Source organism: Thalassophryne amazonica, chromosome 1 (assembly GCF_902500255.1).
Source record: "Thalassophryne amazonica chromosome 1, fThaAma1.1, whole genome shotgun sequence".
NCBI lineage: Eukaryota > Metazoa > Chordata > Actinopteri > Batrachoidiformes > Batrachoididae > Thalassophryne > Thalassophryne amazonica.
In genome coordinates, this window is record NC_047103.1 from 87,871,053 (window position 1) to 87,896,454 (window position 25,402).

The 25,402-nt window shown below is 44.2% G+C and overlaps 1 protein-coding gene across 1 annotated transcript in view; it reads right to left on the minus strand.

The window, feature by feature from the left end:
• scospondin (subcommissural organ spondin) overlaps positions 1 to 25,402 on the minus strand; it is an 852,118-nt gene that overhangs the window by 748,889 nt on the left and 77,827 nt on the right. The window contains 1 exon segment of the mRNA XM_034168739.1: positions 21,028 to 21,037. Within this exon segment, the coding sequence (XP_034024630.1) occupies positions 21,028 to 21,037 (10 nt within the window).

Here is a 25,402-nt window from a genome sequence, read left to right on the forward strand (position 1 = left end):
AGATGTACGATAATTATCGTATTTGTACGATAGGTTTGCCCTCTGTACGATGTACGATCAATAAATGTACGATCAATAAATGTACGATCAATAATGGGAAAAAAAATCCAATATGTACGATAATTTCAGTTGGTTGCCCAAACACGCATCTCTCTCTGACACCAAGAATCATTTTGCAGGTGTTGCACTCAGGCGGCATCAAATGCTGGCTTTGGGCGACCGGGACAAAGTCATTTGAAAGCCCCGCCCCTCTCCATACAAAGTAATGAGTTCCCATCCAATCTTTACTGTGACAGGAAGATTCCCCAACCAACATCTTTTTTTTTTTTTCTGAAACTTTATTTCAACAAATGCAATAACAAACAAACAAAACACAAGAGCAAAGAGATATACAAGAAGAATAAAAAAAAGTTAAAGTTCCTTATGGAGGTGTCAACATTTTTTTCTGTGTTCAACAAAATCTGCACAAGTGGCCATGGCATCGGATGACGACAGCGACCTCGAGGTTGAATTCGACTCTTTCTAGTCTGGTAATTAACACGTTTGTGTCCCTTCACAGAAAAAAAAAATCTTTCTAGTCTGGTAGTGCATTTGCTTGTGCATTTGCGTTCTTTTTGTGCCATAGTTTCCCTATTACTATAATTACTGTTTAAAAATGTGACATAAAATTCTTTGTAAATTAAAAAAAAAAACGCTAAAATAGCTACGTTGTATGCGTTTTGTTTGTGTACGATAATTTCTCCCAAAATACGATAATTTTGAGGTTTTGGTACGATAGTTTCATATTTCATATCTGGCAACACTGCTCCGGTGCAGAAAAACAAGAAGGGCGGGGGCTTGCGAACAATGCTGTGCGCCACACTTAAAATAAACTGCACACCCACACAAACACGCACGCACACCTTCACAAATGACACTAACACCCTGCCTTTTCCTCAAAAATTACTACATTTATGTTTGCTGTCTGTCTCTGTACTTTTCTGTCACTTTTGCGCTCTTTTTCATACTTTTCCCTCGTTTCAAAAGTCACCGAACGCACTTTACCGTAATATATGCAACATATAGCATACTGTTGGAAAGCACGGGTTCTTGGCTTGCTGTCAGTGTTGAAATATTTCAGCGTGAGGGCTTACATGAGAACTTATGGTAATGAGAATCAGCGGCGCACTAGTGTGAAACTTCCATGTTTTTCCTCTGCGTTATGACATCACAGGCTTACGTTTACCGTAATACACCATATATATCATTGTAAAGCCCTTTTTTTTTGTTGGCAAATTAGGTTGCCAGATACCTACAACTGCATTATTGATGAAGATAATAGATTATACATCTTGGTTGCAAAAAGTTTTTTTTTTGTTAGCTCCACAAGTATTTTTTTTGTTGTCTTGTTCTCTCAGGTGTAGGCCTATAGAATAGATTCGTGATTTTGGGTGCAATTTTGTTATTTAAGCTATTTGTTTGTCTGCCTACACCTTAATGTAAATAAAGTGTTAAATTATTCAGCATTATGTCATCATATGTTATGTATTATGCTGTACTTGTGCGTCTAATGGTATGAGTGGGTTAGGGGTGGTGGTGGTGGGCAGGGGGGCGGGGGGGTGGTATTGTCCCTACCAAAGCTGAGACCAAACCTACGCCCTTGGACACAAAGTTATGTAGAATGACTGAATGACAGCAGCTGAGCTGATCCTGACTCTTACTGTGTCTGTAACTCATTGTCCACTCGACCTGTCTGTCTTTTGCAGTGTTTATTACAAAAACCTGAATTAATATGACTTTTTTGTGTAGTGAAACATCCTAATGGGTCACCTGAGACGTCCCTGTTGCAATATTCAAGCTGAGTGAAATTCCCATCAAATTTAATGTTGTATGGTAATTGCATAGTAGTTTTAGCAGCTATCAGTAGCCTGATTAATGAGAAAATAAGCAGCTCATAAGTTTTTATGTTCACACCAAACTAAACTGTTATTACAACCATCGTGCAGTCCCCAAAAATATGATTTAATACACACACGAGCTGAGGTTAGCCTATTAGCTTAGCTTGTTTAGACTTGAAGAGAGGAGTGTGTCCAGACTTCTTTCAACTATCTTTTCACACGTTGCACCTCTTTATCCACTCATGTGTTCAGCGTGATTGAGCCCGAGTCAGTGGTGATCCCGCTGCCAACATGGCAACGGGGCTTCATTTCAGCTGTTGTGGGTCTCTACAGAAAACCTATGCGTGACATTACACAGGCCTTGTCCAGTATACAGTAGTGTTCAGAATAATAGTAGTGCTATGAGACTAAAAAGATTAATCCAGGTTTTCTTTCTGGTATTGTCACGTCGCTCATGTTTCCACACAATAACAAACGCTGGAGTCCGTTCTGTTGTTCTGCTAAGCAGCTACACTGCAGCCACAAAGAGGCAAAGGTTTCTATGACACCTCAGTGATAGTCATGAACACTTTCTTTTGTTTTAAATTTAAGATTTTAACTCCTCTCCAGAATTGTCCCAGTGCAGGTTAAATGCCTTTTTTTTTTTTTTACTTCTGTACTGTTGCATGTCATTGTCTTAACAGATACAGTAGTGTTCATAATAATAGTAGTGCTATGTGACTAAAAGATTAATCCAAGTTTTGAGTATATTTCTTATTGTTACATGGGAAACAAGGTACCAGTAGATTCAGTAGATTCTCACAAAACAACAAGACAAAGCATTCATGATATGCACAATCTTAAGGCTATGAAATTGGGCTATTAGTAAAAAAAAAAAAAAGTAGAAAAAGGGGTGTTCTCAATAATAGTAGTGTGGCATTCAGTCAGTGAGTTTGTCACTTTTGTGGAACAAACAGGTGTGAATCAGGTGTCTCCTGTGTAAGGATGAAGCCAGCACCTGTTGAACATGCTTTTCTCTTTGAAAGCCTGAGGAAAATGGGACGTTCAAGACATTGTTCAGAAGAACAGCGTAGTTTGATTAAAAAGTTGATTGGAGAGGGGAAACCTATACGCAGGTGCAAAACATTATAGGCTGTTCATCTACAATGATCTCCAATGCTTTAAAATGGACAAAAAAACCGAGACGTGTGGAAGAAAATGGAAAGCAACCATCAAAATGGATAGAAGAATAACCAGAATAGCAAAGGCTCACCCATTGATCAGCTCCAGGATGATCAAAGACAGTCTAGAGTTACCTGTAAGTGCTGTGACAGTTAGAAGACGCCTGTGTGAAGCTAATTTATTTGCAAGAATCCCCCGCAAAGTCCCTCTGTTAAATAAAAGACGTGCAGAAGAAGTTACAATTTGCCAAAGGACACATCAGCTGGCCTAAAGAGAAATGGAGGAATATTTTGTGGACTGATGAGAGTAAAATTATTCTTTTTGGGTCCAAAGGCTGCAGACAGTTTGTGAGATGACCCCCAAACTCTGAATTCAAGCCACAGTTCACAGTGAAGACAGTGAAGCATGGTGGTGCAAGCATCATGATATGGGCATGTTTCTCCTACTATGGTGTTGGGCCTATATCGCATACCAGGTATCATGGATCAGTTTGGATAAGTCAAAATACCTGAAGAGGTCATGTTGCCTTATGCTGAAAAGGACATGCCCTTGAAATGAGTGTTTCAACAAGACAATGACCACAAGCACACTAGTAAACGAGCAAAATCTTGGTTCCAAAACAACAAATTAATGCCTCGCAGGTATGGAGAAATCATGAAACACTGTGGTTATACAACTAAATACTAGTTTAGTGATTCACAGGATTGCTAAATAAGCATTTTGAACATAATAGTTTTGAATTTGTAGCGTCAACAGCAGATGCTACTATTATTGTGAACACCCCCTTTTCTACTTTTTTACTAATAGACCACTTTCATAGCCTTAAGAATGTGCATATCATGAATGCTTGGTCTTGTTGGATTTGTGAGAATCTATTGAATCTACTGGTACCTTGTTTCCCATGTAACAATAAGAAATATACTCAAAACCTGGATTAATCTTTTTAGTCACATAGCACTACTATTATTCTGAACACTACTGTACATGCAGTCTGCAATAGTGATGCAAAGGAGCTACGCAACTCATCACATATTGACGTTCATTCAAAAAACAAACTTTTGGATCAAGATGTGATGAGATGGGAGTGAGATGACATTGCCAAACAGACCTCACAACCCAACCAAAATCTCAGTCATGACAGCATTATCATCATTACATACCAGCTATTGCAGTTGTTTTGAACGACAGTGCCTGGTGGGTACATCTTGTCTCCTTGTATACATGAGCACATAGCGATGGGTACACACTGGCCTTCATGGTCCTGTACAAGCTCTGCTGGACACTGGCAGCCTGGAACACACATCCTAATGGATGTTTCAGCACCATCATCACTGCAACTCCAGTTCTGCTGCAAGTCTGAACAGGAGTTCCCACATGTGCGACCACACTCCTGGTACACTTGACCTTTTGAGCACTGGACCGCTGTGGAAAGAGAAAAACAGAAGCGGATGAAAAGGCTTGAAAAAGGAGCATCTTGCTAAAAATCATTTTTATGATTTGTTATGTAAAAACCTTGAAAGATCCAGCTTTTTATCACTAAAATGTGTAAAATGTGATGAATGTTTTTCCCATTCCTGCAAAACATCCATAATGAATTGCAGACAAGCACAATGATTTGAAAAAAGATGGAAAAACAACTGAATGAAACAATCTGAACTACACATCCAGCATTTCTCTGTTGGCACTGAAACAGATATATAACTGATCAGTGTCCCTTTTTTTATCTGGATGAAGAGGGCATATTTTGTACTTGCATGAACAACTATTGTAATTTTGTGGCAGTCCCAAGTACAGAAAAATAGAAAGGACTGGTATCAGAAAGGGCAGTCTAGTTGTAAAACATGGCAATTGAAGCCATAAATGATAAGAACAATCAGCTCAGTATCAGAAAGATTATAAAGGTACTGCTCCACACTGTGGGGCTGCTGTGTGTTTGGTTGTTAGTGAAGAGTGGTTGTGCAGACATAATGCTCAGAGCAGAACAACACACAGGGCTAATTTTAAGAAAAAAAAATCCAATTACAAATATGAAAAAAGGGGGAAAAAAATGCATGTATGCATCAGGCCAGAAGGGGGATACAGAATTACACACTATCTATACATTCCTGCATCAGTCACACTTTTTTGTGAAATAACTTTAATACCCCCTTCACACTAGAGGCCGGATGAGGCCGATTGCTGTCCAAATGCAAATTTGAACCACAATTCGGAAGTTTTACTGTGCATTCGAGGACACTGGACAGCGGTCTGAGAGCAGTTTAAACAGTCAGGCAAATTCCTGTGGCCGCCTCGACTGTTTTGCACATGTGCAAAACAGTTGAGGTGCAGTCGGGGTGGAAATACAGTAGTGTTCAGAATAATAGTTGTGCTATGTGACTAAAAAGATTAATCCAGGTTTTGAGTATATTTCTTATTGCAAGGTACCAGTAGATTCAGTAGATTCTCACAAATCCAACAAGACCAAGCATTCATGATATGCACACTCTTAAGGCTATGAAATTGGGCTATTAGTAAAAAAAAGTAGAAAAGGGGGTGTTCACATAATAGTAGCATCTGCTGTTGATGCTACAAACTCAAAACTATTATGTTCAAACTGCTTTTTTAGCAATCCTGTGAATCACTAAACTAGTATTTAGTTGTATAACCACAGTTTTTCATGATTTCTTCACATCTGCGAGGCATTCATTTGTTGGTTTGGAACTAAGATTTTGCTCGGTTACCAGTGTGCTTGGGGTCATTGTCTTGTTGAAACACCCATTTCAAGGGCGTGTCCTCTTCAGCATAAGGCAACATGACCTCTTCAAGTATTCTGACATATCCAAACTGATCCATGACACCTGGTATGCGATATATAGGCCCAACACCATAGTAGGAGAAACATGCCCATATCATGATGCTTGCACCACCATGCTTCACTGTCTTCACTGTGAACTGTGGCTTGAATTCAGAGTTCGGGGGTCGTCTCACAAACTGTCATTTAAAGGAAACCATATTCAGAAAGCACACGGACTTTCATTACTAAAATGAAAAAGTTGTGGGAAGGTGTCGTAACACGGACCCACAACAGGGGGCGCTAATGAACGGACAATGGTAAGGGAAGGAGTAACAATTTAATGTTGCACAAGAACACAACGTAAAATAACAAAGGTACTGCCAATCACACACAAGAGGATTGCGGCAGGCTCGAAGATAGGAGACCTCAGATGAACGAGAGCCGGGACCCACCCGCTTCTACCACCACGGCCTGAAGAACCTGAAGCCGCCAAGCCCCGAGCCCCAGGTGGTCTCGTCCTCCGTTGGGCCCTGGTACTGCTGGCAGAAAAAACAGAAGGTAGTGAGTGTGAATCCTCACACCCAGCAACCTTGATTATTGATTCTTGTGGAGGGAGAGCCTCCACCTCCAATCATACACACGTGCAGCTCCGAAAATCCAGTCAAGGAAATACCACCAGGAAAAAACAGCTGCAAACAGATCAGTTATTATTTGACGTATAAGTCAGCAGAGAGATTACCTTGTATCGTAGGAGATTTCTCGGCGAGGAGGTGGAGTCGCCACCCGCCTTTATGGTGATGGTGATGATGAGATGATGAGTGACAGCTGGTGTTGAGGATGATTGACGGCTGTCACTCCCAGTGGTTCTGGCGCTCTGTGCTTGAAGCCCGCACTCCAAGCAGGGCGCCATCCGGTGTGGTGAGCCAGCAGTACCTCCTCTTCAGCGGCCCACACAACAAATTTTTTCAATTCTTTCATATTTGCACACTGATAGTCCCCTTGACAGCCAAGTACAGTAGTGTTCATAATAATAGTAGTGCTATGTGCCTAAAAAGATTAATCCAGGTTTTGAGTATATTTCTTATTCTTACATGGGAAACAAGGTACCAGTAGATTCAATAGATTCTCACAAATCCAACAAGACCAAGCATTCATGATATGCACACTCTTAAGGGTATGAAATTGGGTTATTTGAAAAAAGTAGAAAAGGGGTGTTCACAATAATAATAGTGTGGCATTCAGTCAGTGAGTTTGTCAATTTTGTGGAACAAACAGGTGTGAATCAGGTGTCCGCTATTTAAGGATGAAGCCAGCACCTGTTGAACATGCTTTTCTCTTTGAAAGCCTGAGGAAAATGGGACGTTCAAGACATTGTTCAGAAGAACAGCGTAGTTTGATTAAAAAGTTGATTGGAGAGGGGAAAACGTATATGCAGGTGCAAAAAATTATAGGCTGTTCATCTACAATGATCTCCAATGCTTTAAAATGGAAAAAAAAAAAAAAAACAGAGACGAGTGGAAGAAAATGGAAAGCAACCATCAAAATGGATAGAAGAATAACCAGAATAGCAAAGGCTCACCCATTGATCAGCTCCAGGATGATCAAAGACAGTCTGGAGTTACCTGTAAGTGCTGTGACAGTTAGAAGATGCCTGTGTGAAGCTAATTTATTTGCAAGAATCCCCCGCAAAGTCCCTCTGTTAATAAAAGACATGTGCAGAAGAGGTTACAATTTGCCAAAGAACACATCAACTGGCCTAAAGAGAATGGAGGAATATTTTGTGGACTGATGAGAGTAAAGCTGTTCTTTTTGGGTCCAAGGGCCACAGACAGTTTGTGAGACGACCCCCAAACTCTGAATTCAAGCCACAGTTCACAGTGAAGACAATGAAGCATGGTGGTGCAAGCATCATGATATGGGCATGTTTCTCCTACTATGGTGTTGGGCCTATATATCGCATACCAGGTATCATGGATCAGTTTGGATATGTCAAAATACTTGAAGAGGTCATGTTGCCTTACTGAGAGGACATGCCCTTGAAATGGGTGTTTCAACAAGACAATGACCCCAAGCACACTAGTAAATGCGCAAAATCTTGGTTCCAAACCAACAAAATTAATGTCTCGCAGATGTGAAGAAATCATGAAAAACTGTGGTTATACAACTAAACAGTGGTTTAGTGATTCACAGGATTGCTAAAAAAGCAGTTCGAACATAATAGTTTTGAGTTTGTAGCGTCAACAGCAGATGCTACTATTATTGTGAACACTCCATTTTCTACTTTTTTTTTTTGCTAATAGCCCACTTTCATATCCTTAAGAGTGTGCATATCATGAATGCTTGGTCTTGTTGGATTTGTGAGAATCTACTGGTACCTTGTTTCCCATGTAACATAAGAAATATACTCAAAACCTGGGTTAATCTTTTTAGTCACATAGCACTACTATTATTCTGAACACTACTGTACATGTTGGCCTCAACTAAAAATGTATGGTTTTGGAGATACTGAGTTTTGCATCTGAACTCTTCAATTCTTCACTGCCATGCTATTAGTCACATGAAAATGAAATGATTACAACATCTGCTGTGATGTGAAAACAAATCCAAAGAACAGCAAAAGAGTAGATGATATGGTAAGAACAATCGACAGAAAAGAGGAAAGGAGTGCAACAGAGGCTGATGACAGAATGACATTACAGTAGAAATGGACTATACTCAGGGGTGCACATAACTGGTACTCATTGTGCTCGTGTGTTCTAAACATCATTGATACACAGTAGAGGGAAACACTTTCCCTACAATCTGTCATTGCTTTCCTCTTATGAAGCGCTTCCCTTGTGTTTTCTGCTATGCATCATTTATTTTTAGCACGCACAAGCACCATGAGTACCAGTTATGTGCACCCCTGACTATACTCCAACTTTACATTTCATGAATTTTGTGGATGAAAGTGCACCAAATGATACCATTTCAATTTGGAACTTTCAATTTTTTTCCCAAAAACCTACTCCCACCTTGATTACTTTGCTCCCTTACTTCTAAGGTTTAGCTTATTTTGAAATTTATCAATGACATGCCTGAGCTCTGTTTTAACACATGAAACATAATCTTTTTGTTATGTTGCTTTTTACTTCTCTAATTTTAAATGGCAAATCGCCTATATTTATGTTTTTAATGTTTTTCTGTCTGATATAAGTATATAACAGATATTTCACCTATGTGTGTAACTGACCAGGTGGAAATATTAGACTCTTTTATTGCTCACTTCAAAGAACAAGATAAAGCTGACCGTGTGCTGTAGATTTGCTGAAAGCATTATCTTTCCTTGGCACATTTAAAAAATAAAAAAATGTTTTGATCTGGTGCTGGTGCTGAAATTGAATGTATAACTATATATTCACTTAAATGTTTAATAATTGGTGCTGAAGGTTCTGCAATGTATTTTGTGACTAGGCCTTAATTCCTCATTATTGATCATGATTGATTACAACTGCTAGTTTCTCTTTGCCACCACAAAAAAAAAAAAAAAAACTTTTGACAGCACCCATTGGACTGACCAATACGTAGAACAATGAGAAGGTCAAACGAAATTAGTGAAGATCTGAGAAGGAGAACTGTAGATTTACACACGTTTGGAAGGTCCCTTGGAGCCATTTCTAAACCACAGATTCTAAGATTATCAGTTCAAACAATTGTATGTAAGTAAAAGTTTGTCAGATTCAAGATTCATTTATTAATGACCACACAGCAAGTTGGTGGAATTTGTTTCCAGTACGGCATGAAATCTCTGTGTCAACACACAACAAACAAACAATAAATAGACAAATACACATAGAAACACCAGTTAATGACTTGGTTTAGTGTCTGTATGTGTCTGTATGTGTCTGAATCTGACTGATTTCATTGGCAGGGACCTGTGGTGTCTTCCAGAAGGCAACGGTGTGAACAGGTGATATGCAGGGTGTGAGGGGTCAGAGGTGATTTTTACTGCCTGTTGTGTGATGCATCTATGGTACAGTGGTCAATGGAAGGGAAGGTGAGGCCTGTGATTTTAGATGATTTGTCTATTACACTGTAGTTTTTTGCATAGGAGTCCAAATTTCCATACCAGGTGATTATGGATAAGGTGAGAATGCTTTGAATGATGGCAGTGTAAAACTGAAGCAGGATGATTGCCTGACTCTGAATTTTTTGAGTTGTCTGAGAAAAAATAATATTTTATTAGCTTTTTTGTAGATTTGGTCCAAATGCAGTTTCCATTTGAGTGAGTTACTGATGTGTGCACCTAGGAATTTGAATGTCTCAGTGATAGAGATGGGCTGAGTAGAAATGGAAATGGGGATTTTGTGAGAGGGTGAGCGTGAGAAGTCGACTATGAGTTCCTGGGTTTTTGATGTGTTAAGCTGTAGGTTATTGTTTTGGCACCAAGTGACTGCTTGGGTGACCTGTTCACAGTAGTGATGTTTGTTATTGTTAGTGATGAGTCCAATTATTGTAGTGTCATCTGCATATTTAAGAATGGAAACTGAACTGTGGATGGATGTGAGGGATTTGTGTAGATGGAAAAACCAAGGGGAAAGAACACAACCCTGAGGCACCTGTGCTGAGGGTCAGAGGTTGGGACAGGAGGCTACCCATCCTGACTCTCTGTGTCCTTTGTGACAGGAAGTTATGGATCCAGTGGGAGAGTAGTGCCAATGTCCATGTCCATGAGTTTATTGAAGAGGTTGACCGGGTTGATTGTGTTAAAAGCAGAGCTGAAGACAATGACCAGTATCCAGGCGTAGGTGTGGGGAGATTCCAGGTGTTGCACGATGTAAAAATGGCCAGGTTTATTGCATCTTCAACAGATCTATTAGTTAAAACTGGTGACTGTCCATGAGGGGTGAGGTAAGTTCTTTCAGGTGTGTGAGTATGATGTGTTCAAATGACTTCATTATAACCGAAGTGAGGGATGTGTTTCCACTTTGCCAAGATCTGGAAGAAGACTAAAACTGTCACCCACAGATGAGAGGAAACTGGTTAGGATGTCCTGGAATAACCAATTACCACCAATGCTCAGGCTTCCCCTGAAATGGAAACTGCTGGAAAACCAGTGACACTTTACACAGTAAAGCACGTTTTACATCGCCATGAACTGAGAGGGTGCTGACCAAGAAAGAAGGCCCTGCTCTGAAATCAACACCTTCACGTTAGACTGAAATTTGCAGCTGCCCACATGTAGAAGGTTTTATGGTCAGAGAAGACAAAGCTTGAGAAATTTGGCCACAATAAGAAGAGTATGTTTGGAGGAGTAAAGGTAAGGCTTTCAAACCTAAGAATACTGTACAACTGTCAAGCAAGGTGATGGTAGCATCATGGTCTGGGGTTGTTTTTTTTTTTGCCAGCGGTACTGGTACATTGCACAAAGTCGATGGAATAATGAAGAAGGAGGACTACCTCCAGATTCTTTAACATCAAAGAAAGAAAATTGAAAGAAAATTCATGAGTGGTGATACAAAATGCAAAACTTGCACGATGCAAAATTTCTTCAGTCACAGCCACAGAAGTCTATAACTTAATCAGGGTTGCCTGGCTGTCTTGGTGGCTTTCCCCTCTAATCTCCTTCTTGCACAGTCGCGGTGGAGCTGCATGGCACAAAGCAACGCCGTGATGAAGCCTCACAGGACATGTTCTGGCATGTCCAGGCTCATCCACAATTTCTCGGTTAGTCACACGACTGAAAACCCACCGACAGCCATCTGAAAGCCGTCCTGTGAGACCAAGACGGAGGTGGTTTTGTGCCGCGCCATGAGCGGCACGGTGGCGCAATCCTCCGCTTTTCATTCCATGAAAAAAACTCCTGTAACAGTGGAATGTGCCGAAAAAGTACTGATGTCCACGTCTCCTGCCATTTTTGTGTAAGTCAGACGACGTCCTGCATCAACAAAGCCTTCACGTTGGAAATGAGCTGGTTGTTTCAGCGGGGTGTCAGCCTGTCGATCGGCGCTCGGAGCGCGGCGCGCTCTCAGCAGCTGTGGGCGGTCTTTAAACCGGCTGGAGCACTCCTTAATCTGTGTAATCCCCATAAAATCGTCCCTCTAAGCCATTTGAATTTTCCGAATGGTTACCACCTGGAGGTCTCACACAGTTTCTGGAAAAAATTGATGCAGCAAAGCTCCAAATCGTTCAGACATTTATTCGCAATAAAAATCCGACGAGAGGGGTGGACCACTGCTCACAGGCGAATGACGCAACTGACAGGCGTGAAAAAACTCACGCATGCGCACGAAGGTTCAAGCTTGGCTGATGCAATCACACGTGATTCAAATCCATATGGTTTTTGCAAAAATAAAAAGGTCGGATACTTTTCTAACAGACCTCGTATAATCAATGTCTTGGGAATGTTCATGTATCCATCCCCTGACTTGTCCAAAGAAAACTGGATGTAAAGTGATGGTTTACATGTGCTATACTAAAGAGGGTTACTTACTTATTCACACTGTCATTTTGGCTTTTAGATTTTTATTTCTTTAAATTCATGATGTAGAGATTACTTCTCAGACTCAGGGTGCTATGGACAGAGTTTTGAGTGACTGTGATATTCATAAGTTCATATAATAACCTTAATTTTTCCAAGATATTGCTGTGTCATACCTCTCAGTAGGTGTATGATGGTGTTTCCAAGGCTGAGGGTGACTGACTTTGTACAGGTGACCCCTGTACTCCCACAGGGTACATTCTCCGCTGTGACACTGAACAATCCACTGGTCTCCTTTGCCAGCACATACTGACAGTCACCCAGGAAAGAGTAGTAGCGGCCATCAAAGGTAATATAGTGTGGGTCACCAGTTGCCACACACACACTGCCACAGGAGGATTGACTGCAGTGCCATCGTCGCTCCTTACACACACTGTAAGGCCATATGGAGGATCATTTTAACTCAAATATGTTGAAATATTGAAATCATAGCCATACCACAATGGCAACAGCATCACTTACCATGTGTTGCAGTCTTTAATGATTGTGTTGTTGCTGTAGTAAAGACGACCATTATGATGACATGGGCACTCATCTGGTAGAACACACCTATCACCCTGTTAAACCGTCAAATCAATACTGAAATATTTAAATACTGTAAAGTATTTACAGAAATCTAAACTCACCCATACTGCATGAAGCCATGATGATGGATGCTTCCATTTGGTAAACATTTCAAAGGTATTTAAATATATCTCTATGCATCCTCAAACCACAAAATACAGATTTCTGACAGATACCTGCACACCATAATTCTAAAACAGACGAGCTCTCCTTAGCCGGGAGCTGTTCCACCTCAGTATCCTTTCACTGCGGTACAGTCACTTGCCCAGTTCCGGATCACTGCTGTAGTTTTTCCGCCGCCGTTTTTTGTAATCAGCGCAAATAAGCTAATACTTGGTACCAATGGAAAGACTGATGTTTTGTCTACAAACGACCACAAGCTTGACCGGATCCAGCCATCCTTGTGATCAGCAGAGGAATCAAAACATCCCGGTGTCTGTGGTGTGTGTGCTTTTTCTCACTGATTCATTCCTGCAAGTTTGAAAGTAATGATCTCTAAGACATAGCAAAGCTGAGTTAGCCATTCGGTGTTTTTGGTTCTAGAGTGAGAAAATACTTACTTACTTGGGTAGAAAATGTCAGTGTGTTATGTCTTGCTGTTTAATTGTTGCGCGCATTTATCTCAGATGTGAAAATTTGCTGGTTGTGGATCACTGAAGCAGCAGCCTCGGGTCAGTACTTGTGAGCCATGTGTACTTGGGGGTCATCTCAAAATCACGAATGGGCATGAATGTGGGGGCTTTTACTTTTTAATTCGGGAGAAATCTCACCTCCACACATCATTTTTTGCTCATGAAAACGTATAACAGTGACTTGTGAAACTAAGTAAATTCTCATTTAATAATTATAATTTCTATCATTTTGTGTTCAAAACACATTCTCAGGCACAGTGTGTATCATTCTGCATTGGAAGTGCTCCAGCCAGATGCCAGGAATGCCCCCAAAGTGACACAGAGTGTCGTGATCCAGAACTGGGCAAAATAATCCATTTCTGGCAAATATTTGCACCACACATAATGTGGCTTCACACTTTAAGTAGAGGGGCTACTCCATCCAGACTTTTTCAGTGAAATAACATCCAAATGCCCAATACAACAATACTCAATAAAGGACATTCAGTTGCATTATGGCTCCGTATAGTGGAACTTTAAAAAAGGTGATCCGGAACTGGGCAACCGTCTGTACTTATATCTTGTCTCCATATACATTTCAGCATGCTTTATGGTTGTGAATATATACAAATGTATTTTTTGTTCTTTTTAAAATATTATTACATTAGTGATAACTAGTGAGGAGTGGGGTACAACTAGCTAAACCTGCAGCTAACATTAGCTTATCGAGCCAGCTGCAGCACCATTTGTCATAGCTACCAACATAGTTGTTTCCGTTTGGGAAGCTAATGTTAATACACACTTTTGTTTGTATTTGCTGTTATATGTATTTGTTGTACAACCGTTATTGTAGGGTGAAGTGACACTATTGTGCTTTATACGCCAGTTACCGGCTTTGTTTAGCTTTGCTGGCTAGCAAGGCTCGCTAAATAGGATAGTTAATGGCTAAATTAACGGTAGCTCATCTGGCTATAGTTAGCCTATTTTCCGGATTTGCACTTTTATTTTATATGGTGTAGATTTTTAATGGTTCTTCAGTTTAAATGATTCTTTAATAGATATCAATAGATAGTATCTAAGTTTGGGGTTTCCACTAGAAAGCATGTAGCGTATGGAATTTGTCTTCCTATATTAGCAATCCATAACCTAGCTAGCAGGGTTAACTTTAGATACAACCCCAATTCCAGTGAAGTTGGGACGTTGTGTGAAATGTAAATAAAAATTGAATACAATGATTTGCAAATCCTCTTCAGCCTATATTCAACTGAATACCCCACAAAGACAAGATATTTAATGTTCAAACTGATAGACTTTTTTGTTTTTGTGCAAATATTTGCTCATTTTGAAATGGATGCCTGCAAGACGTTTCAAAAAAGTTGGGACGGGGCAACAAAAGACTGGGAAAGTTGATGACTGCTCAAAGAACACCTAACTGGAAACAGGTGAGTGTCATGATTGGGTATAAAAGGAGCATCCCCAAAAGGCTCAGCCATTCACAAGCAAAGATGGGGCGAGGATCACCACTTTGTGAACTGCCTCAAAAAATAGTCCAACAGTTTAAGAACAATGTTTCTTAATGTTCAATTGCAAGGAATTTAGGGATTCCATCATCTACAGATCTTAAGATATTTAGATGTTCCTTAGTATACACTAGTAGAACTCCACCTTAGATTTGGAATGTATAATAGAAGCTATACCTTACTGAATTTTCATGGATTTATTTGATAAGTGTGGTGCGGGCATGGTGCCACTTCTCCTACCATATGATGTCATGCAGTAGAGGTATGTGATAGAAGTCACTCAGGCATGTGGTGCTCACAGATAATGAATTTTGAACAGTTCAAAGTTGGCGAGGCCACATACACAGAGCCATCGCAGGCATTGCAAAGCCCTCTAAATGTAGTCCCATAATGTACAAGAATCGTGAGAGGACTTTGTGAGGCGTTGATGATGAAAGAAACTGCATTCTGAGTGATTGGAGACAAAAATGAGAAACTGATATTCTTCACTGGTGACGCACGAGCTGTCCTGGCAGCACGCCAAATTAGTGGAGATGACTGGAGAGGAACAGCGCTCCTGGAAGTGGCCAAGGGAGTCCAGCAGCCCTGGCTGAGCTGCTGGGCATCAGGATTCCCATCCGCACAATCTGGACATATGCATTTAATGTTTTGTTTTTACTGAGGAGCAGGACGAAAGTTATGTGCTGTGTCACGGCTCCAACCCACCATGTGCTGAGGAGGAAGAGGAGGTCCCGTGCAATTTGTGCCAAATCAACATGCAGATCTACCTTGGATCTGCTGTGGTGACCCCGAGTGAAAAAAGCAAGGGAACAATCCAAGGTACGTATTATGTTATTGATGAATAAATCAAATCAAAAGACTGAAGCACTGCTGGACTTTGCGCTGTGTTGCGGAGATGTGGCCGTGCCAACGTGTTGTGGAGGGCTTCAACTGGTTCCCAAGGAGAGGATGACAGGAGAGTTTATGCAGTGGGGGCATCCTCCTGCAAGTGGGCGAGGGAAGTGTCCACACTTTTCTCTTTAGTTGTCATTAGTGTTATCCTCTTCATTGCTCCTCCCAATACTTCTCCACCCTGTGTTTAGTGTTGGATTCTTTTTATTTTCACATCCCTGCACCTACTTGTTTGGTTTTTGCTCCTTCTCCTGGATTATTAAAGCACCGTGGGTATTTTTTGGTACTCACACCTCTGTGTCCTGACTGCCTACTTTTGGGGTTCTATTTGACTCTGATTCAGCCTGAATCATATCAACAGCCCTGAGTGCTTTGGTCGCAAAGATGTCATTTCAGCTGTGAGTGGTGTTCGGAATCAGTGAGTGCTAGACGGCAAGGCGCACAATCAGCGAGATCCTTGACACCTGACTTGTGAGGCCATACTTGATATGCATGCAGAGATTTTTTACTGCGAGTCGTGCAATATTCAGACCACATTCAGCGCAACAGCGTAACGGTGTCCACTAGTGCCAATTCAGTGATTTACCAATTGGGAATTAATCGCTAATTTTGCATGTTTTGTCACAAATCATGTCTCCAACTACTCTCAACAGTCACCAGTGTGATAGTGGCTAATGAGTGTTTATCATGTCTCCCTTTAAAACCTGAATGTTGAGACTTCACTCACCAGGAGCACAGTACCCTGTGGCAGATGCAGCAAGACAACGGCTCCACAGCTTGAATGTGTAATAGTGTGTCCTGGCTGGTACCCTGGGGGGTCCAGGCTGGAACAGGTGAGAAGACAGGAGTGTGGAGAGTAGACAAAGAACGAGGACCACTGGTTAACTCCTCACAGCGCTTCTGGGTGCAGTTAAAAGCCCATGCTTACACACACTGTAAAGGAAAGACAGCAGAAAAGTCTCTGATATTAACTGAAAGTCAAAATTAGTCATGAGTCAAAATTATTTTTGTGTCTTTATAAATGGCCATAAAAAGGTTGGTTAGTTTGCAGCAGAGATATGAAAAGTCAGCTGATACTGATGAATACAAACATGTTGCCGGGGGCACCGTGCTGCCCCAGGTTGACCAGACAAAACATGAAATATCTTCAGTTATGGTGTTTTCTTCAGTTTACATTTGATTTAAAGTGCTCCAGTCACTTTTGTGTAATTTCCTGACCATCTGCATGTTTTCTTCTGTACTTCTGTGTCCCTTCAGTGATCTAATATTAGTTCCTCGTGACTCTGGTCCTTTATTGTAATCTGTTGTCATAGTTTCCTCATGTGTTATTCTTTCCTTTGTTAATTAGATGAGCATTGTTATAAGGTGCCTCCCTCTCCTGTGCCCTCTGCCAAATCACTTTGTTTCCCATCCTGTACTCTCGTGTTGTCTCCATGTTCCCAGTGGTTACTACTGTGTGAATTCCCAGTGTCTTCCAGAGAGTTTTATTCTAGTGTTTCTACAGGCATATTATTAGCATTCGAGCAACTCCTGTGTTATACCAGTGCTACGTATATTGACCTCTGAGTTTCTCAAAATTGTGATTTTTTTTTTCTGCCACCGTGTTACTGACCTTTTGCACTGAAGATTGTTTATCCACTCCTGTGTACTTGGACAGACTGTTGCCTAACCTCCTGTTTTCTGCTTAACATCCACCAGGTTCATAGTCTGGTTTGTTGACACTAAATTAAACCTTAACTGCAAGAGTACTGAGTAGTTCTGAGGTTATTATTATTATAATTTATAATTTATTTTTAATTTCATCCTTGTTTGATCACCAGGACTTATTGTGTTGTGAAACTATGAGCACTACACTTGTAGCTTCTAACATTAGTTTCCTTTCCACAAATTTTCACCTTGGAAAAAATTTTCAAGGTCAAAATCCTGTTAGAAGTGGGCTTTTCATAAATTAAAGATAATCAAAATATAGATCAAAGCGCTTCTCAATATTAAGATCAAATATCCGCTAAATCCGCAATAGATGCGGCTCAAACTTAGTCTGTTTATTGAGGAGTGATTGAGGCACTTTTATTTAGATATAATTAAAAATTTACACCAAATGTGCCATAGCCTAAACTCATCTTCTGGAGAAGAACTTTGCTTGTGTGCTACAATCTCCGCTCTCACTTTGGATTACAGCACATACCAGCGCTTCTCACACTCGTCACTTGTGCGCAAATTACCAGCATGGAGAGAAAACGTAGCAGTAAGCGAATCGATATAACTAGCACATTGAGATCAACATTCTCTAGATTGAATAGTGTTATAAAATAGGTAGCTGCCATTTTTCAAGGGTGGTAATAAACTGTGCAATATGTTATTAGAACCTTAGACCTCAAGAGTTTTTATTAGAACTCATCTTTTTTTCTTGTTAATTATGTTATGTTTTTATGTTAAGTTACTCTCTTAATGCATTTAGAAATTGTTTAGGTACTTGTTATCATATACACACTGTTAATGTTGTCGTTATTTTTATTATTATGATTGGTATTATTAATATTATTTGATTTTGTTATTAATTCTATTTTGTCATTTGATTTTTAAAATGGATCACAATGGAAATAAGTGGAAAAATGCTGTCGTTCCATAAAGCAGTTCATAAAGTCATAAGTGAATGTGGCACATTGCACATAAAAAGAACAACAAAGCTATACTGTTGTGAAAGTGTAGTGACACGGACCCACAACAGGGGGCGCAAATGAACGGTCAATAGATAGCCAAAAATTAACAATTTAATGTTGTGAAGGTGCACAACGAACATACAGACAATCTCAGAATATGATTACAGTCAATCCACAAAGGTGACGTGTGGGCAGGCTCGAGGATAGAAGACGTCTGTCCTGAGAAGAGCCGGAACCACACGATTTCCGCCGCCACCGAACCTGGTGAATACTGGAGCCCGCCAAGTCCCGAATTCCCAGGTGATCACCGTCCCAGACTGTCGGATCTGGTACTGCTGGCGAGAACAAAGACAGTCAAGTGTGGGTGTGGTGTACACCCAGTAACAACAACGTTGGGAATGCCACCTCCACCTCTCACTCAATATGTTTGCAGAGTACCGCAGTGATTCCTCAGGGGAAAAGAGTGCCGTCCTGCACTCACTCAGCCTCCACGGAAAGAGGGACCGGTACTCCTGCAAACACTCACAATATACATATATGTTGTAACACAAATGGCTGAGAAATATTACCTCCACGAAGTACGATATCTCGGCAAACGAGGTGGAGTTGACGTCTGTCTTTATGGTTGAGATGATGTTGAGGTAGATCGGTGACAGCTGTCAAGAGATAATGAGTGACAGCTGTCACCCCCGGCTGTGTCCGTGGCGGCATCGCCCTCTCGTGCCTGAAAGCCCGCACTTCAGGCAGGGCCACCACTGGTGGTGGGCCAAGCAGTTAACCTTGTCCTCTTCTGGCGGCCCACACAACAGGACCCCCCCCCCTCAACGGGGCCCTCCTGGCGCCCGACCAGCTTGTTCTGGTGACGGTGGTAGAAGTTGGCCAGGAGGGCCGGATGCCAGGATGAAGCTCCTCTTCACCCAGGAGCGTTCTTCGGTCCATACCCCTCCCAGTCCACCAAGTTACCTGGACCCCCGCGCCCAACCGATAGACGTCCAGAGCCGGCGCACCATCCAACCGGCTCCCCGTCGATGATCCAGCAGGAGCGGCGCCGGTCCTGGAGCACAGAGGGGGTGAGGTGTGGTGAGGTTTGAATTCGTGACACGTGAAAAAACCAGATGGATCCGCAGTGAAGCCGGGAGTTTGAGCTTCACTGCGGCAGGACTGAGGACTTTGAGGGATCTTGAATGGTCCGATATATCTGTCCTGAAGTTTAGAGGGAGTCCACCTGGAGGGGGATGTCCTTCGTGGAAAAGCCACACCTCCTGCCCGGGCTGGTAAGCAGGGGCCGGGGATCGCCGGCGGTCTGCATGGTCTTCGCCCTCATCCGGGCCTTCAACAAGGCAGAACGGGCGGAGCGCCACACCTGACGGCACTTGCGCAGGTGGGCCTGGACCGAGGGCACACCGACCTCTCCCTCCACCACGGGAAACAACAGGGGCTGATACCCCAAACACACCTCAAATGGGGAGGGCCGGTGGCATAGGACACCTGGCTGTTGTGCGCATACTCGATCCAGGCCAGATGTTTACTCCAGGCCGTCGGGTGTGCGGACGTCACACAGCGTAGAGCTTGCTCCAATTCCTGATTGGCCCGTTCTGCCTGTCCATTGGTCTGCGGATGATACCCGACGAGAGGCTCACAGTAGCCCCAGTTCCCGGCAGAAGCTCCTCAGAAGTGTGGGGAGAACTGGGGACCACGATCCGAGACGATGTCGGTGGGTATCCCATGCAGACGGACGATGTGGTGGACCAGGAGGTCTGCTGTCTCCTGGGCTGTTGGGAGCTTCGGGAGGGCCACGAAGTGGGCCACCTTGGAGAATCGGTCCACTATCGTGAAGATGGTGGTGTTGCCCTGGGACGGCGGGAGGCCCGTGACGAAATCCAGGCCGATATGGGACCAGGGGCGATGAGGCACAGGTAACGGCTGGAGAAGTCCTTGGGACCTTTTATGGTCTGCCTTGCCGCTGGCACAGGTGGTGCAGGCCTGGATGTATTCCCGGACGTCGGCCTCCATAGACGCCCACCAGAAGCGCTGCCGGACAACTGCCACGGTCCTTCGCACCCCTGGATGACAGGAGAGCTTGGAACCGTGACAGAAGTCCAAGCTCTGGCCTCTGGTGGGACGTACAAGCGGTTCTTCGGACCTGTTCCTGGGTCTGGGCTCCGTGCCAGGGCCTCCCGGACGATCTTCTCCACGTCCCAGGTGAGGGTGGCCACGATAGTGGACTCAGGCAGGATGGGCTCCGGTGGATCCGACCAGTGCAGTTTTTGACCTCCTCTTCGTGTACCCCGGACAAGGCAATCCGACCTCTGGTTCTTGGTCCCGGGGGCGATAGTGATCCGGAAGTCAAAACGCCCGAAGAACAGTGACCAGCGGGCTTGCCTGGGGTTCAGGCCGCTTGGCGGTCCTGATATACTCCAGGTTTCCGATGGTCAGTGAAAACCGTGAACGGCACAGACGCTCCCGTCCAACAGGTGTCTCCACTCCTCCAAGAGCCTCTTCACCGCAAGGAGTTTCTCGATTGCCGACATCATAGTTCCGTTCAGCCGGGGTCAACCTGCGTAAAAAGTAGGCACACGGGTGAAGAACCTTATCGGTCTCCTCCGCTCTGGATAGCACCGGCTCTATCCCTGAGTCAGAGGCGTCCACTTCAACCACGAACTGGCGGCTAGGGTCGGGCTGCACCAAAACTGGAGCAGTAGAGAACCGTCGTTCAACTCCTTGAACGCGGCTTCGCACCGAGCCGACCAGGTGAAGGGGACTTTTGGAGAGGTCAGGGCTGTCAGGGGGCTAACTACCTGACTGTAGCCCTTAATGAACCTCCTATGGAAATTAGCGAAGCCGAGGAACTGTTGCAGCTTCCTACGGCTTGTTGGTTGGGGCCAATCTCTCACCGCCGCAACCTTGGCCGGATCAGGGGCGACGGAGTTAGAGGAGATGATAAACCCCAGGAAGGACAAAAGACATGCGGTGAAACTCGCACTTCTCGCCTCCCTTCACAAACAGTCGGTTCTCTAACAACCGCTGCAGGACCTGACGTACATGCTGGACATGGGTCTCAGGATCCGGAGAAAAGATGAGAATATCGTCCAGATATACGAAGACGAATCGGTGCAGGAAGTCCCGCAAGACGTCGTTAACCAAGGCTTGGAACATCGCGGGGGCGTTGGTGAGGCCGAACGGATGACCAGGTACTCAAAGTGACCTAACGGGGTGGTTAAATGCCGTCTTCCATTCGTCTCCCTTCCGGATCCGAACCAGGTGATACGCTTTTGTAAGATCCAGCTTAGTAAAGATTTTGGCTCCATGCAGGGGGGTGAACACGGAATCCAACAATGGCAACGGGTATCGGTTGCGAACCGTAATCTCATTCAGCCCCCTGTAATCAATGCATGGACGGAGTCCGCCATCTTTCTTGCCCACAAAAAAGAAACCTGCCCCCATCGGGGAGGTGGAGTTCCGGATCAGCCCGGCAGCTAATGAGTCCCGGATATAGGTCTCCATTGATTCGGCTCAGGTCGTGAGAGGTTGTTACAGCCTGCTGGACGGGAACTCAGCGCCTGGAACCAAATCAATGGCACAATCGTACGGACGGTGCGGGGGAAGGGTGAGTGCCAGATCCTTGCTGAAGACGTCAGCAAGATCGTGGTACTCAACCGCACTGACGTCTGATTGGGGAGGGGACTTTGACCTCCTCCTTAGCCTGTAAACCGGGAGGAACCGAGGATCCTAAACACACCCGATGGCAGGGTTTCGCTCCACTGACCACCACCCCAGACGGCCAATCAATCCGGGGATTGGGCTTCAACATCCATGGGAAGCCCAAAATCACGCGGGAGGTAGAAGGAGTTACAAAAAACTCAATCTCCTCCCGATGGTTTCCAGACACCACCAGAGTTACTGGTTGTGTCTTGTGTGTGATTAAAGGGAGGAGGGTGCCATCTAGTGCCCGCACCGGCAATGGCGAAGGAAGCGCCACCAGAGGGAGCCCTACCTCCCTTGCCCATCTGCTGTCTAGCAAATTCCCTTCTGACCCCGTGTCCACCAGTGCTGGGGCTTGAAGGGTTAAATCCCCGCTCAGGATTGTAACTGGGAGTCGTGTGGCAATCTGTGGTGTGCCCACGTGAATGTTATGACCCCCCTTAGCCCAGTCTCTGAGGGCGGTTGTTGTTGTGGCCATTTGGGGCAGTTTTTCTGTGTGTGCTCCTTTGAGCTGCAGAGAAAACACTCCCCGCGGACCAGCCTCCTCATTTTGCCCCCCCCCCCCCCCCCCCCGGAGCGCTGCGGCTGTGGAGCGTGGGGAGGACGGCCCCTTTTCGAACCCGGAAGGGAGAGGGACGGCGCGTATCCGCCACGTCCTTCGCCTCACTCCCGACGGCGTTCCTCCAACCGATTGTCTAACCGTATAACGAGATCGATAAGCCCATCTAAATCCCGCGGTTCCTCCTTAGCTACCAGATGCCCCTTCAGGACCGATGACAGTCCGTTTATGAAGGCGGCGCGGAGCGCAACGTTATTCCAGCCGGACCTCGCACCCGCGATGCGGAAGTCGACTGCATATTCGGCTGCGCACCGGCGCCCCTGTCGCATTGACAGCAGCATTGTTGAAGCGGTCTCTCCTCTGTTAGGGTGATCAAACACTGTTCTGAACTCCCCCACAAACCCAGTGTATGCTGATAACAACCGTGAGTTCTGTTCCCAGAGCGCCGTAGCCCAGGCGCGTGCCTTACCCCGAAGCAGAGCAATCACATAAGCTATTTTACTAGCATCTGACGCGTACATGACGGGACGTTGTGCGAGACGAGCGAACACTGCATGAGAAAGTCCCGCGCACGTCTCCACACAACCTCCGTACGGCTCAGGAGGGCTTATGTATGCTTCAGGGGATGGTGGGAGGGGTTGTTGAACCACCACTGGAACGTTCATATCCTGCACAGGGTCGGCAGGAGGAGGAGCTGCAGCAGCGCCCTGAGCGCTCGCCGCCACCTGCGCGAGAGAGCCTCCACCCTGCGGTTCAGGAGGATGTTTTGCTCGGTCATTTGATCCAACCGAGCCGTAAAGGCGGTGAGAATGTGCTGCAGCTCACCAATCACGCCTCCTGCAGACGCCTGCGCTCCCTGCTCTCCCATTGGTCGTTCAACAGCCGGGTGACGCCCCTCGGAGCCATGACGCTGGCCGAGATATCCTGTTGTGAAAGTGTAGTGACACGGACCCACAACAGGGGGCGCAAATGAACGGTCAATAGATGAGCCAAAAATTAACAATTTAATGTTGTGAAGGTGCACAACGAACATACAGACAATCTCAGAATATGATTACAGTCAATCCACAAAGGTGACGTGTGGGCAGGCTCGAGGACAGAAGACGTCTGTCCTGAGAAGAGCCGGAACCACACGATTTCCGCCGCCACCGAACCTGGTGAATACTGGAGCCGCCAAGTCCCGAATTCCCAGGTGATCACCGTCCCCGACTGTCGGATCTGGTACTGCTGGCGAGAACAAAGACAGTCAAGTGTGGGTGTGTGCACCCAGTAACAACAACGGTGGGAATGCCACCTCCACCTCTCACTCAATATGTTGCAGAGTACCGCAGTGATTCCTCAGGGGAAAAGAGTGCCGTCCTGCACTCACTCAGCCTCCACGGAAACAGGGACCGGTACTCCTGCAAACACTCACAATATACAGATATAGAAAACACAAATGGCTGAGGATATTACCTCCAACGAAGTACGATATCTCGGCAACGAGGTGGAGTTGACGTCTGGTCTTATGGAGTGAGATGATGTTGAGTAGATGGGTGACAGCTGTCAAGAGATAATGAGTGACAGCTGTCACCCCCGGCTGTGTCCGTGGCGGCAGCGCCCTCTCGTGCCTGAAGCCCGCACTTCAGGCAGGGCGCCCACTGGTGGTGGGCCAGCAGTACCTCCTCTTCTGGCGGCCCACACAACATATACCAGAATTATGTGAACTAAAGACAGTGCATGCACACAGATACAAATACAAGGTAATACATTAATTTAAATTTGTGCTCCTGCAGTGACTGTTTTCACTCAGTCAGTATTTGATGGCACTGACCCAGAAAGTACTGGTCCCTGTTGTTATGTGGTGAAGAGATGCAATGAAATCAACCTATCCTGTGACAGTGAACAGGAGCATAGAGTGATTTCATCAGACCTCTCACACCACTGAATTCTGACACATACAGCAGCACACACAACTCCGTGGCAGAGTTTTCTTAAAATCATACAGCGCATACAGCTTTGGTCAGTCAAGACGGGAAAAAAACAAACAAACAAACACACAAAAAACCAAGTGCTTTCTTGTCTCATTGAAGCAATATAACTATCAACCTGAACACTTCATAATCCAAAAAAACAATCATTTATAGGCTATTATAAAATATTACTACCACTAGCACACTCTTGCAGTAAGCGCTGACCCGCCATATCTTTTTCAAAAGACAAACAGCGACAGCTATATTCCTGTTCAGCAGACTCTGTCTTCAATAAATCTGCCAGATTATCAGTGTGCAGTCTGACAACCTTTTACAACCAAAGGAGGCTAACGTTGATTAAAACATTACAGCACCACAGTTGTGAAACTTTGTAAAAGTATATTGCTACTGTGTGAAGGCTGTGCTCCAAAGTCCCGCTAACACTTTCATCATTACTTAGAAGTGGTGAAATCATAAAAGAGATATGGTTACTTTTATGATATGATATAAAGATGTAGCAACACGACTGAGCCAGCCAGCATTTGCAACAACCTGAACTCTGAATCCTGGTGATGGTTTTATCATGCGTGCAGTTTACAAGCAGCAGTGACT